The sequence below is a fragment of the Camelus bactrianus genome, chromosome 16, assembly GCF_048773025.1.
Source record: "Camelus bactrianus isolate YW-2024 breed Bactrian camel chromosome 16, ASM4877302v1, whole genome shotgun sequence".
NCBI lineage: Eukaryota > Metazoa > Chordata > Mammalia > Artiodactyla > Camelidae > Camelus > Camelus bactrianus.
In genome coordinates, this window is record NC_133554.1 from 41,539,754 (window position 1) to 41,554,229 (window position 14,476).

The following is a 14,476-nucleotide window of genomic DNA, read 5'->3' on the forward strand; positions in this document are numbered from 1 at the left end:
TTTCCTTCCTACTCTCTTGAGAGCATTCTTAAATCCTCCAAAATGAAGAGCAGCACTAGGACCTTAAGAGTGTCAGAGGGATTACTGTTACGACATCTACAGAATTATCAGGAGATGTTACTCCCTATGGCCTTAAAAGAAAAGGCTCTCCAGTGGGTATATGATGCAACTTTGAAACCTACAAAACCACCATACCTTGCCAATCTCTCAACTATCATATTCACTCAGTGAGTGTTAGGCAGCTATATGAGAAACTAGGAAGAAGGGAGGTAAATTCTTATTCCATTTATCCATTACTTGGATCTGAAGGCTATGAGGTGGGATGAACTTCAGTGGTGGTCAAGGCCAGGTCTGCTCTGTTCAACAGTGGCACCAGCCCTCAAACCACCATGTCTTGTGGTCAGGCCTCAGGACGGCAAAGCCCCTCCTTTATGCTTAAACTTGCATTCCAGAGACAACCAGCCGCTGATCCTGACTGCAAAGAGACACACTGCAGAAGGGGACTCTATGCTCTATCACATTGACTTCTCTAGCCTAGACTAGACTTGTCAAAAAGTAAGTTACAGTGATAGGAACTTGTTTACTAGGCAATCAGATTCAACATATTATTTGGTCAGATTTGCTGTCCTTGTGAAGAAAAGTCTGAAAAGACTAAGCAAATTTGACTGGAATGTCCCAACCCCCTCTGCCTCTCTGTAGCCTTGGAGGTGAAGCCCAGCTGGGGATGGCTGTAGCTCGGACCACGTGCCCAGCTGCAGATTGAGCCCTTGCCCAAAGATGGGCAGCAGCTCGCATGAGCCGGCAACGGGCCATTTACTGCAGCATCCAAAGAGAAAACAGACTCAGCACCTCAAGCAAATGAGGCCCAGCACTTCCTGTGTGAGCTTTCCATTTCCTCAGCCAAACAAAAGCCAAAGGGAGCCGGAGAGGGAGGAGGGATGAAGGGAGACAGGCTGCAGAAGAGAGTTAACAGGCCTGATGGCCAGGATATGGGTAAACAGGGGCTGGGTGGACCATATCTAAGGGACCTGTGGTTGTGAGGTGGGGTGACCCAGGGAAGGCCCAAGCTCCAGGGACAGATGGTCTGCCTCCCCCCCCCTCGAGTGGAAGGGAGGAACACTTTGTGACCCCTGCAAATGCTCAGAAGCAGTGGCTTCAGATATTTGGAGAGAAGAGCCCTTCCTTGTCAGTTTCTTTCCAAAATTGCAAATTGCCTAGTCGGCATTGCAGATTAATGGCCTGAAAAGTTTGAGGCTGTACACGTTAACTCTTTGGGGAACACTGCTGGGAAACAGCTGCCCCCTAACCAGTAGAGCAGTCTGTTCCTTTGTGTGGCCACAGCTGCCCAGCTCACGGCTCAACCCTGGTGCACCAGGCCTCAGCCTGGAGTGTATTTTGGAAACCTAGGAGGGTTCACAGGAAAGCAGAGAACTGTTTGATGCTGTGAGCATCACCCACATGGTTACAGAACTACAGCTGGGGGGACCTGGGGAGGCAAGGCTTAACAGTCCAGGGGTGCTTCTTGGGGTGAGGAGAAGGAAGAAATGTGAGAAAGGAAAGGCAGGAAAGAGTCACACTATGTCGTCTACACAGAAAGGTCAATAACTGCTGGCCAGAAATCTCTGCTGCAGTCTTCCCTCTGCGGGTCACCCACGAGTCCGGGAGAGTCACACGGCTGGCCCACAGCCCAGAGAAGCACCCCTCCCCACTCCCTAGAAACGCTGCTAACAGCATCCTAGGTATCCATACTCCATCCTCCAGTATTTTCCCCTCCCAGAGAAGAGCACTGGAGAAGAATGATGAGATGCTGGGTATGGATGCTTGTTCCCAAACACACATATACACACCCAACACAGAGCCTGAAGGAACCCCGAGTGCACTGCACCTGCCAGAGACTACACTGCAGAGGATGGGGGACAGAGAGGGAAGGAAGAAGAGAAAGGGAGAAGGAAAGGTCAAACAGAGAGACAGAGACAGAGAAACCGAGAGAGAGACAGAGAAAGGAAGAGAATAAGGGGGAGGGAGGGAAATGCAGAGTCAACAGAGTTGACCAGAGATAGGCACCTAAGTGCACACACATTAAGACACTCCTGTGCGAACATGAACACACACACAGTGACACTGACACAGAGAAGAACAGGACACAAGGGGAGATGGATATAGAGAGGAGCTGTAAACTTTTTCTGTAATGGGCTAGACAGTAAATATTTTTGGCTCTGCAGACCATACAGTCTCTGTCACAAGTACTCAACTCTACTGCTGCAGTGTGAAAGCACACAAAGTGTAAACAAACAAGCATGGCCATGTTCCAATACGACTTCACGGCTACTGAAATGGGACTTCCATATACTTCTCACAAGTCATGAAATCTTATTCTTTTGATTTTTTTTTCAACCATTTAAAAATATAAACCACTCTTAGCTCATGAGGGCTTGCTGACCCCTGACACAGATACACATAAACAGCAAAGACAGGCAAAAAGAGGCAGACGAGGACAAGCCGAGACAGGGAGGGAGACATAGGCAAGGCAGGTGGATACAGGCAGACCCACACATACAGTAGGGTCCACCTCTGCCAGAGAGACAGAGACTGACACACAGAGACACAGTTATGGACCAACATGGACATGGACACAGGCAGTCCTGGGCACAGACATTCAGGAACACAAACACTCCCACAGGACACAGGCACACACAGAGAGAGACATGGACAGGACCAAAGCAGATATGGACTGACACAGGCCGAGAACTGGACACAGACATGGATATGGACACAACAGACATGGAGACACACACACACACACACACACTGAAACAGATTCCTCATGGGGACATGTGAACTCTGCCAAGAGACCCACATACAAGGACAGACACAGACGCAGATATGGACACAGCTTATGGACACACAGACATGGACAGGCACACCAAAAGACCCTTCCAAAGACAAATCCCCAGACACACACAGACAACCACACGCTGCAATGTCGTGAGAGGGAGGCAGTGAGACCGAGGGCGCAGGACAGCAGAAGCAGCAGCAAGAGGTAGCCTGAGAGATGCAAGGAGATAAACTAATAGAGAGAAAGAGACAGAATCTCTCACAAACACTGACCGACACCCACCAGGACTCAGGAGGCAGCTGCAGAGACAGTAAGTATGAACAATATGCAGTGAAAATTAGTAAGAGCAAGGACAAAGAACAAAACAGAGCAAGCTATGGCATAAGAGCAAGAGAGATGGAGAGAGGAGGAAGAGCAGACCGGAGAACAGGCAAAAATAGCCTAGCACATCAGGGGACGAGGGAGGTGGTCAAGGAAGGGGAAAACCCAAGTGCAAATGAAGAAGGAGGACAGAAACAAGCAGACTGCGGGAGGGAGGGAAAAAGAGGACTGGGAGGGGAGCTGTGGGAACACGGGTGGGCCAAGGCTGACTCACCGTGAGGGCAGATCCAAGGAGGTAGGTGGGGGATTCCAGGTGTCTGGGTAGCCGAGCATCCAGTCTGACCAGACTTTCACACTGGGGAGCAGTTCCTTCAGGTCCGGGACGAAGGAAGACACCTTGATGTCATCTTGGTCCTCCTCATCCTCAGGAGAGGACATCTGAGCTGCAGAGGGAGAGGGTGAGAACTGGGCCTATGTCTGCTGTGGCCCCTGTGAGGCCTGGGGCCCTGGAATGGCAGCAAGCTCTTAGGGAAGGGAGACCAAGTCTACAGGAAAGCTGGGCCCAGAAGCAAAGGACAAAGGCCAGCACCTAAGAGGATTCAGAAAAGCAGGACAAAGAGAGAACCAGTGCGCTGGGTCTGCCCTGCAGACAGCTGTCTCTACCTGTGGCTTGTCTGAAGTTGCTCCTCGGGCCTCCAGCCCCCACCCCCACTTTCAGCTTTCCTTCAGCACAGTACTGAGATGGTACCAGGGTTCCTGCACAACCCGAATCTGACCATGAGGGAACAGCAGAGAAACCCAACCTGTAGGACATTCTACAAAATAAATGACCTGTACACTTCAAAAATGTCAAGATCATGATGGACAAAGGAAGACCGAGAAACCATCCCAGACTGAAGGAGACCAAAGAGACACAACATCTGAACATAACATGTGATCCTGGAGTGGATCCTAGACCAGAAAGAAACTTGTTTTAGGACAATTGGTACAAACTTAGTAAGGTCTGTAGAATCAATAATAGTACTATATCAATGCTGGCTTCCCGATTTTAGTAACAGTACTGTCATGGAAGAGAATGTCCTTGTGACTAGGAAATACACAGTCAAGTATTTGAGGGGGGAGGGCTACCACGTCCAGAACTTACAATCAAATGGTACAGAAGAAAAATAAGAAGCAGAATTAAGTGTACATGTGTACGAAAAGAGAGAGAACTTGGAACAAATATGGTAAAATTGATAATCATTTTTGAGGGAATCTGGGCAAAGGGTATGTAAGAGAGCTCTCAGTACTATTCTAAGAACTTTTCTGTAAGTTTGAAATTGTTTCAAAATAAAGTTACCCCTACCCTCCCTCCAAAAGAGTGCAGCCCATAAGACTAGAGGCATTCACAAAAAGCTGGTGTGGCAGGGGAACAATAGAGGGGCCTCACTACTCATCCAAACTGACCCGGGAGCAAGAGAAAGGTGTACCCTTCAGCCCTATCTTACACGGCTCAGCAATCAAGCTTGGAATTCTGAGGGCAGCCTTAAAGGATACTGGAATACTGCTCAAGCCAAGGGCTAAAAAGAACTCTTGTTGTGGTCCAGTGGGTCTCCTGAGATGGCTGGTCCACAGTGGTTATAGCCCTCACTAGGTACCAAAGAAGGACATACAGACGGGGGGGAAACCAAAACATCCGTTATAAACACCATGGGAAACTCACTTTTCTGTATTTTGTTTGTTTGTTTGTTTAAGTTGCAAGAGAAACATGCAGCAGTCCAGCAATACAGTGAAAATCCTGACTAGTAAAGGAGAAGAGAGGGAGGGTAGGGTTCCACAGGGAGGAAAGCGGGCCACAGATGAGACGGGCAAAAGGAAGAGGGGCTGCCGGGATGAGGAATCGCGGGGAGCAGAGGGAGCAGACACAGAGAAAGCAGCATGGCAGGCAGAGCTTGTCTGGACAGGACCCAGGAGCTGGAAAGCCCACCAGCCAGGGGGCCCCTCACCTGCTTACCTTTGGCCGACTCCTTAAGTAAGGAGGTGCAGCGCTGCACCAGGAGAGAAAACATGGCCAGGCCCAGGGCTGCGGCTTGCTCCTGGATCACAGAGCGACACTCCTCCGAGAAGCAGTCTAAGGAGACGCAAAGGAAACCCTATCAGCACCCTGTGGGCCCAGGGCTCCTCTTCCCTACCTTATGAGGTCGGTGTCCTTGGTTGTGTCACTGAGCTCTTTCTCCTCATCTAAGACTAGGGGTCGTAATACTCCCCTTTTCAGAGGGTAGCTGAAAGGCTAAATACAGTAATGCACGTGAGGCACTTACCACAATGCCTCACATGTGAGTAAACACTCAGTGAGGTTGTTATAGGGCTCACTTGTGTAAATTCGGAACCACATCACTTCCCCAGGACCAGTTACCCCAAGGTGAGCAGTGTAAGCCAGAGCTGCATGCTCTCTGCCTTTAGCTGCCTGCAGGTGATGTGAAGCCACAGTAACAAAAATTCTTATTTAATTAACTCAGTCTCTCTAATGTATAGACAGCAGGAATACAATCACCAATTAAGATGAGAAAAATATAACTTTAAAAGTTACCTTCTTGAATCACCAACCTTGGTTCCATCCCTACCTTTTCTCTATTCGTCCTCCTCAGAGAACACACATGACACTTACAAATAATCTATTTTCAATAACCTGAATAAGTTAACTACGTAGGACAGTGCTTGGCACATAATAAGCACTTAATCAGTGTCAGCTTTAATTTTCACAAATTCTTTCCCCTAGGGCTGAGAAATAAATCTGGCTTCCAATGTCAGCACCTTATCCCCTTCTCTTCCTCAGCTGGTCAACTGCCTTCTGGCTGCAGGTCAGGGAAAGGAGTCACCTTGGTGGTGGCCAGGGCAATTCCTTAGTGGGAGCTACATACACACCCTCAAACCACTTGTCAGTGGCCCTCCCTGATAGACACTTCATCCAGACTTGAGAGGAACAGGTGACAAACAGAAGGCAGCAGTCCAGCCTGCAGCCTCAGAGGAAGAGACACCCCTATATGCACAGGAGTTGGAATCGGGGGCCAGGCTCGCTTGCTCTGGCGGTAGCTGGTCTGTTAATTCCCTCCTAATACAGGAGAATTCTCAGAATCTCCAAGTGTTAAAAGGATAATTAGCCACATGTTTGATCGCTGTCCCTGTCTGCATTTTAACCTCAATGGCCAAAGGGGGAGCTCCCTCTCGCCTCTCTCCTTGTTGACACTAGTCTTTTCAGTGGAGCCTAATTGAAGTCTTGACTCCAGGAGATGCTACACAACCACAGTTGCTCCTAACAGTCTTGGCCACAGGAGCAAACATGACTGGAGTATGCAAAGCCAGCCCCAAACCACTTTAGAAAGCCCTGGAAGTGAGAAGGAACAGGCTGCTGCTCAGAAGGTCCCAACATATGAATAGCATCAGTATAGCAATTCTTCTTTTGTGGCTTTCCCACCATCCTTCCAGATGCCCACTGGTCCCAAATGTCACCCTCTAACTTTCCAACTCAACTGTGGCAGGCAGTAAGGAAGTGGTAACAATCCATGTGATTAGAATAGATCACCACTCTCATTCCTCTTCTGGTAAGGCCCTAAACCTCTGCTAGAGAGAGAGGAAACAAGAACCCAAGAACCAAGCACAGGGAGGATGGAAAGTAGGGAAGGGGAAGATGTGTAAGCCATCTCAAGGAAAGATGCCAGCTTCTCCCTGCCACCCTGACTACAGGCAGCAGCACCGTCTGTGCTGCCCCAGCTCAGTCCAGGCCCCTGTAGAGCACCGCCCAGAATGGGAGAATAAGCTACATCCTGGTAGCTGACACATCTGAGTACACATTCGTGTCCCCTCATCAATTGGGCATCTTAGGCAGAAGTTACCTGCACACAGAAGGCCCTCAGAAGAGATGGAGAGGGGGTATCTTAGCTGTAAGGACTGGCAGAAGCCCAAGAATACAAGACACCCTCATTAGCCTGGATAAGGATAAGATGGGGCAAAGGGAGGTTATTTTCACCCAGACCATTTCTATTTTTATGACAAATGTCAACCTCAGGTTAGATTCCTTCTCAGAGTACACAGGGCTAGGCTCAAGGACAAGAATGAACTGCTCAAGAACAATGACACTGAGGCCTCTGAGAGGTCCAGGCTGGCTCCTTTTTTAAGCTTCCTGAAATAAGGTCTGGGGACCAGGCGGGAGCCTCTCTGCTGTATCTGGAAGCAGATACCTCTCAGGGCAGCAGCTGAAAAGCAGCTTCATGACTGCTCTGCTCTCAGCCATGGTTATGTCACCTCAACCCTTCACCCCCACCCCAGCCCCTCCAACTCCCCAGGAAGGGTCTGACAGCACTCCCCACTATATTCTGGTTTGACTGATGGGAGGTACAAACCAGTAAGTTGTTCTGCTCTGATTGAGCAGGTGGCAGTATCACAGCTATCGGGGGTCAGAATGCTGGGTCTCGGTCAGGTCTCTGACTGACCACTTCATATAGAGTGCTTTCTGGAAGGCCTGCCCTCTTCTAAGGCTCAGCGGTACCAGAAGCACATACTGAGCATCTATAGTTATTTACCCAAGTAACCATGGCAACTCGGACCCAGTGTGTCCTGTGAGAAATATGTAAGTGCTATGGTATCTTCAGGAGATGCCCTCTGCCTCACTTAGGCTTCTGTGGACTAGAAGCCATAAAATGCCAGCCCTGAGACATACCCACTCTTATACCCGTGGGTAGGAAAGCAGCATCTGGAGGCCCAGGTCCGCCCACTCCGGGGCTAGGCCTAGGAAGCTGGCCCCAGTCTTACAAATGCCCATATATATCCCTGGAGTTGGGCTGGGCCAGGCCAACAAGTGATGTGGGGTGGGGAAGGAAAAAGCATTGTTTTCCTTGGTATTTGCCTGGGTTCCTCTGGCTTTGTGTCAGGTAGCAGGAGCCTGACATGAGCTGAAGAACTCATTAACATTGTGAAACAGCCTTTCCCCTTCTTTCCAAAAGCAGGCTTGTTCAAGGGTGTAGGGGGATGGTTCTGGCTAAGGAAGTCAGACAGAAATATTTCTTACCAAGAAAGTCACCTGAGGTCTGAGCTTGGTTCTGCCACTTCCCACTTGCTCTCAGATGGGCAGGTGACCACAGCTCCCACTATTTCTTTGGCCAAATACCTGCTCAGGCAGAAATACTCTTCTCGCTCCTATGTAACAGGGAGACTTTCTCATTTTTCTGAGAAAATATTCATGGAAAACATAAACCAACTGTCGTCAAAGTTGTATGAAATCAGGAAATGGAGCGGCCAGGAGAAGGCTGCCATGTGGCCGGATGTTATGTATTTCTAATTAGTGCTATACATCTTTCAACAGCAAGTGTCCTTCTGCTGGGAAACACAACACACTGCCCTTGTTATTGTAACTGTCAGAGAAGTGCTTAAACAGATAATCTCCAGGAAAAGTGATAAACACGTCCCCTCTCCCACCAGTGTGTGTGCGACGGTGCTGCCAAAGCAAAGCTGTGCTTGACGGCTCCAGGATGGCAGAGCGTCCTCCTGCAGGAAATGGGAGCGAGGCAGGAGCGGGGAGAGGGAAGAGGAGGGGACAACAGGCAGGCCCACCTGCCTGGACCTACTGAGCCCAGCCAAGGGACAGCGGTTCAGAACCATCGCTTCTGATCAACTCCTGGGTCAGGGAGAGATCTGCAGGAAACCAAATCGGTAGGGATGAGGTTTGGCTGGTCACAGAAAAATCTGGCAGTGATGGAACAAGCAGAGTTCCCCTGGTGCACACAGCCAGCTTCCTGGCAAGAGGATGAGAAGAGTAATGAAGGGAGGACACAGGATGGATGACACACAAGTCTGATACCCTGACAGCCACAGAAGGCATTCAGAGGGCACAGGGGTCCACTTACCATTCCAACAGAGAGAACCAACTATTTGCTCGGCTGTTTCACTAATAGCTGGAGAAAAATGCAGGCAAGACTACTTATTCACTGATTCCATCCCTGCTAGCTCCTCCCAGAGAGAGGAAATGAATGGTCAGTCACCTCCAAACTAACACCACCTGGAGGTGATTTGTTGGCTCTTATCTTTCAGACATGAGGCTGCTTTTCTCATGAGTCAGTCACCAGTCAGACACAGGGCTGGCACAGTTCCTGAGCAGCCCACCAAAACCTCCTTGTCTACAGGAAGTGGGCAGTGAGAGCATCTTTTGACTGCTGCTGTTTGAGCCCTTGAATTCCCTGTGGCAGTTGCTGGCTGGAAAAGGCAGTCAGTCTGGTAAAGGAACCAGACAAAATCTCACAGCAAAAGCAGAGATGTCCATGCCATCAAGGCGTCATTTTATTCCCCAAGGAGTAGAATGAAAAGAGCAGAAAAATCGGGCACCAATATACGCAAGCAAATTATTCATGCACAATGGCAGAATGCAGGCTGACTGGGTAGAAGGCAATTCATGACATATCCCAGAACAAGGTACATGAGATAAGACAGAGGAACATGGAAGGTACTGTTTCCCCTCTAAGAAACCCTACTGTCCTGCCTGCTACTTCTTTTGGATTTTCTAGGATTATAAAACTCTGACTTCTTTTAGTGGGTAGATGTTGGAGCAAAGGAAATCCCAACCCCCAAATAAAAGGACCTCTCCCATTAATTCCAAAGTTGTTTATTTAGCCCAATTATGGAGGATATAAAGGAAAACAGGACACTGTCCCTGAGAAGATATTCTAATGAGGAAGACAGGAAGAATACAAAGACACTCAAATAATTACAGTTTAAGACAATGTATGACTACATGCCATAAGGGAGATGGAAATAAGATGCTTTCCCTCACCAGAAAAAAAAAAAACAAAAACATTTCCAGCTAGTGTCTATCCAGGAAGGTTTCCATGGAAGACAGCGCTTCTGAGGAGCAGGGCTGCAAAAGATGAACACAGACTGAACTGCCAGGATTAAGGAGGGAGTGAGTGTGCTATGGAGGCATGCAGGCAGGGGCACACCAGGCACATACCCAGATGGCAAGTACTGCGCTCAGCGTGTCATGCAACAGGGACACCAAGCACTGGGCCTGCGATGTCACAGCAAGGAACACAGGCCTGACCCAATAGGCAGTGAGGAGGACACTTACTCAATGTTCCTAAGTAAAGCAAAGGTATTTTATGAAGATTAATCTAGTTAAAGCACTTAGGACAAATTAGTGTAGCTGGAAAAAAGTAACAGGGAGGGAAACTGGCTGGGAAGCTAAGAGGATGTGAACTTGTTTGAATTAAGAGGAATTATATATGTAGAACATTTCATAAACTTAACAATGCCAAAAAAACATAACATCTTTCTTATAAGACAGGTGGAAAACGGAATGGAAAGGAGTGCACAGATGTGAGAAATGCTGCAGAAAGAAAATCAAGAGAAGAGAAGGTGGAGATGATGTGGGGGAGGGAAGGACTCTCACTGATAATCTCAAGTTCCAGAGGATCCTGAGACCTCAAAAAGGGTAACACCCACCAAACGAGATCCAGGAAGAGAGCAGAGATGTGGGATTGCAGAACACCTGGAGGGAGCGAGGTGTGCGCCCAGGAGTCCCCAGGCTCCCGCCCACTTGGCTCTGGGCCAGTCCTGTCTTTCCAGAACAAAGACACTTCAGGGGGTCAGAAATACTTGAGGAAGACCTTGCAGAAGGAGGCCTGGGAAGTCTGAACTGGCTTTCCCTGTGGAAGCCATTAGATATTCAGCACTTCATTTGTTTCCAATTCTTGTATGAGTACAGCTCCAGGCTGTGGGGTGAGAGGCTCCTCTCTGACGTAATCAGGAAGCAGCTGCAAAATTAAGGAATCCCTCATGACATCATAAAAAGGGTCGATGGTTTACTGGGGAAAGTATAAAAATTAATTACATATTCCCACCTGACTGCCTTCCCCTAAATCTGTACACACCCCCTTCCACCCCCACACATTCTCATCAATAATAGACAGAAGCCACCTTGCAGAACAGGGTACCAAAGGGCAAACAAAACCCAGGAAGAGAAAGTTCTCTGATGTACCCACTGTCTGCCCCACGTATCTGGAACTTAACATGTGATACCTAGTCCTGGAATTTTTACCCACACAGCATGCTTCCCCAACAAAATTATAAGCCCTCTGAGGACAAGAGCTATGTCAAGACTTCACATCCTTGAACATTAGCACCACGAAGGGGTTTAAGAAACATTTGCTGCTCATAACAGTACACTTGCCTCTCCATTTATGGATCATAAACAATGATTCCACTGTGGCCAGGAATAATAACTAAGATATAGCGAGAGTGGTGTTAGGCACAGAGCATTTATACATATATACATATTATCTCAAAGCTTTACAAAAGATTTGCACAAGAGGTATTATTCTCCTTTCTGACAGGCTCAGAGAAGTTAAATGACTTGTCCAAGGTCACAAAGCCAGTTAAGTGTCAGAGCTGGGATTTGAAAGCAGTTTTTTTGGAGACAAAGACAAGTTTATTCTAAAGTGTATATGGAAAGGCAGAGGACCTAGAACATTTAAAACAATTTTGCCAAAGAAGAACAAAGTGGGAGGAGTCATTCTGCCTCATGTTTAGTCAAACAAAGAAGGATAGCCTTTTCAACAAATACTTGCTTGAGCAATTAAACATCCACAAGCAAAAAACCAAAATGAACTTTGATGTAAATCTCACACCTTACACAAAAATTAGCTGGAAAAAAAGTAACTGAAAATGGATCAAAGACTTAGATGTAAAACATAAGACCATAAAACTTTTAGACAAAAAATTGAAGAAAATCTTCAGGACCTAGGGCTAAATGAAGAATTCTTGGACTTGATGCCAAAAGCACAATCTATAAAAGGAAAACTGGTATACTGGACCTCATAAAAATTAAAATCTTTTGCTCTGTAGTAGAATGAAAAAGCAAATTAGACTGGGAAAATATATTTGCAAACTACATATCTTATAAAGGACTAGTATCTAGACTATATAAAGAATCCTCAAAACTCACCAGAAAGAAAACAAATAATCCAATTAGAAAATGGGCAAAAGACATGAACAGAAATTTCACCAAAAAGGATATACAGGCACATGAAAAGATGTTCAACATCATTAGCCATTAGGGAAATGAAAGTTAAAACTACAATGAACATCTATCAGAATGGCTAAAATATAGTAACACCACCAAAAACCTGGTAAGGATGCAGAGAAAGTAGATCATACACAGACACAGCTGATTGGAATGTAAAATGGTACAGCCACTCTGGAAAATGGTTGGCAGTTCCTTCTAAAACTAAAAATGTACTTATGGATATGACCCAGCAATTATACTCTTGGACATTTATCCCAGAGAAATGAAACCTTACATTTGCACAAAAAAACCTGTACATAAATGTTCAGAGCAGCTTTATTCATAACAACTTAAAACTGCAAACAACCCAAATGTTCTTCATTGGGTGAATGGTTAAACAAACTGTGGAACATCCATACTATGTAATACTACTCAGCCATAAAAAGAAAAGAACTACTGATACATGCAATAACTTGAACAGATTGTCAGGGAATTATGCTGAGTGATAAAAACCAATTTCAAAAGATCGCCTGCTATATAATCCTACTTATATAATATTCTTGAAATAATGTAATTATAGAGATGGAAAACAGGGCTTAGGATTTGAGGATGGAAGGAGGCAGGGATGATTATTAAAAGGTAGCATGAAGAAGCTTTGAAGTGATGGAGTAGTTCTGTCTCTTGATTGTGGAAATAGTTACATGAAACTACCTGTGTGATAAAAACTACATAAAACTGTACATGCACACATACAAACAAACACGTGGGTGCAACTGGTAAGATACGAATAAGGTCTGTGGATTGTACCAACGTCAATTCCTGGTGTTGATACTGCACTAAAGTTATGCAAGATGCGCTAACATTAGGGAAGGAGGGATAGTGGGTGCACAGGACCTTCTGTACATTTTTTTTAACAACTTCCTGTAAATCTATATTTCAAAATAAAAGGTTTAAAACAAGTAAACAAATAAAAGTAAGCCAACAAACAAAACCCCAAAAGATCTGACATAGGATTCCAGAAACATTTGTCTTTTACATAGAAAAGGGCTACTGAGACATTTTGGTGACAGTTTCTCAATTAGTTGAATATTCTGAGCAGATGCTGCAGTCCCTTGTTCTCATCTTGTGCTGCCTGGCCTGAGCTGCTGGAGAAGGCCAGCTATGTAGCTCCTTATCTGGACTGAGCAAGAAACTGCCAGGGGCAACCAAAACGAAAATAAGAAAAAAGAAGGGAAAGTTTGCTGAAGACAGAACTTTTGCCTAAAGAATAAGGAGTAAAGCAAGAGAACTTCATCATCAAGGCTATGACTCATCAGATCAGTAAAATCCATGTCAAGCAGTACAAAGTGAAGGTGATGAGAAAGTGAAGAAAGATGACAAGAAGAACGAATTGCAGAAGCTCAGTGAGATGTTTAAACAAGTTCTTACTGCTCAAAAAATAAGTAAAAGTATAAATCTCAAACTAGTGGTATGTGCATTCTTCAAACAAGGGCAGTCAGGGAAAAAACATTGTTTAACACATGAGCCCTAGCACAGTTTTCTTCAGGAATGAAACTGCCCATGCATTTTCAGTGCTGCACTGCTTTGGACTGATAATCAGATGATATTAAGAAGATTCCTTTTTTTAAATTGGCAGCATCAGCTGCAACACTATGTTAAACTGCTCTTTTGCCAATAAACCTATAGAGATTAAACCTAAAAAAATTAGACTGCAGAGGGGAGGGTACAGCTCAAGTGGTAGAGCACGTGCTTCGCATGCACAAGGTCCTGGGTTCAATGCTCAGTACCTCTGCCAAAAATAAACAAACTTAATTACCTTCCCTGCTGCCAAAATAATATAATGAAATAATACAATAATAAATAAATATTTTAAATAGACTTCATTATTATAATTATTTTTTGTTTTTGCTTTTTGAAAGACAAAAATGAAGAGAAGCCACAAAGAAAATCTTGCAGGGAGAAAATATTTGTAAAACATATATCTGACAAAGGATTCACATCTAAAATATACAAAGAACTCTTTCAAATTAGTAAGACAAATCAAAAAAATGAGCAAAGAAGATAGGTGAATGGCAAATAAGTTCATGCTGAACATGTACTTCTGATAAGATGCTCAACATCATTTATCACTAGGGAAATCAACTCCACACATACCAGGATGGCTATAATCAAAAGGACAGAGAACAGCAAGTGTTGGTGAGGACACAGAGTGACTGGAACTCTCACACACTGCTTTGGGACTATAAATGATACAACCACTTTGGAAAACAGTTGGGAAGTTTCTTAAAAAG

General features: G+C 45.8%; 1 protein-coding gene across 7 annotated transcripts in view; it reads right to left on the bottom strand.

Annotated features, from left to right (window-relative positions):
- Nucleotides 1–14,476, bottom strand: part of SMG6 (SMG6 nonsense mediated mRNA decay factor) — a 191,306-nt gene that overhangs the window by 100,284 nt on the left and 76,546 nt on the right. For 5 of the 7 annotated variants that reach the window (XM_010958186.3, XM_045518982.2, XM_045518984.1 and 2 more), the window contains 2 exons: nt 5,151–5,267; nt 3,432–3,600 (listed from right to left, as the gene is read on the bottom strand). The exons of 1 other annotated variant lie outside the window; for it this stretch is intronic. In XM_010958186.3, coding sequence (XP_010956488.1) covers nt 3,432–3,600; nt 5,151–5,267 — 286 coding nt within the window. The remainder of the gene's footprint in view (nt 1–3,431; nt 3,601–5,150; nt 5,268–14,476) is intronic. One more of the 7 variants, XM_045518983.2, reaches the window with a different exon arrangement.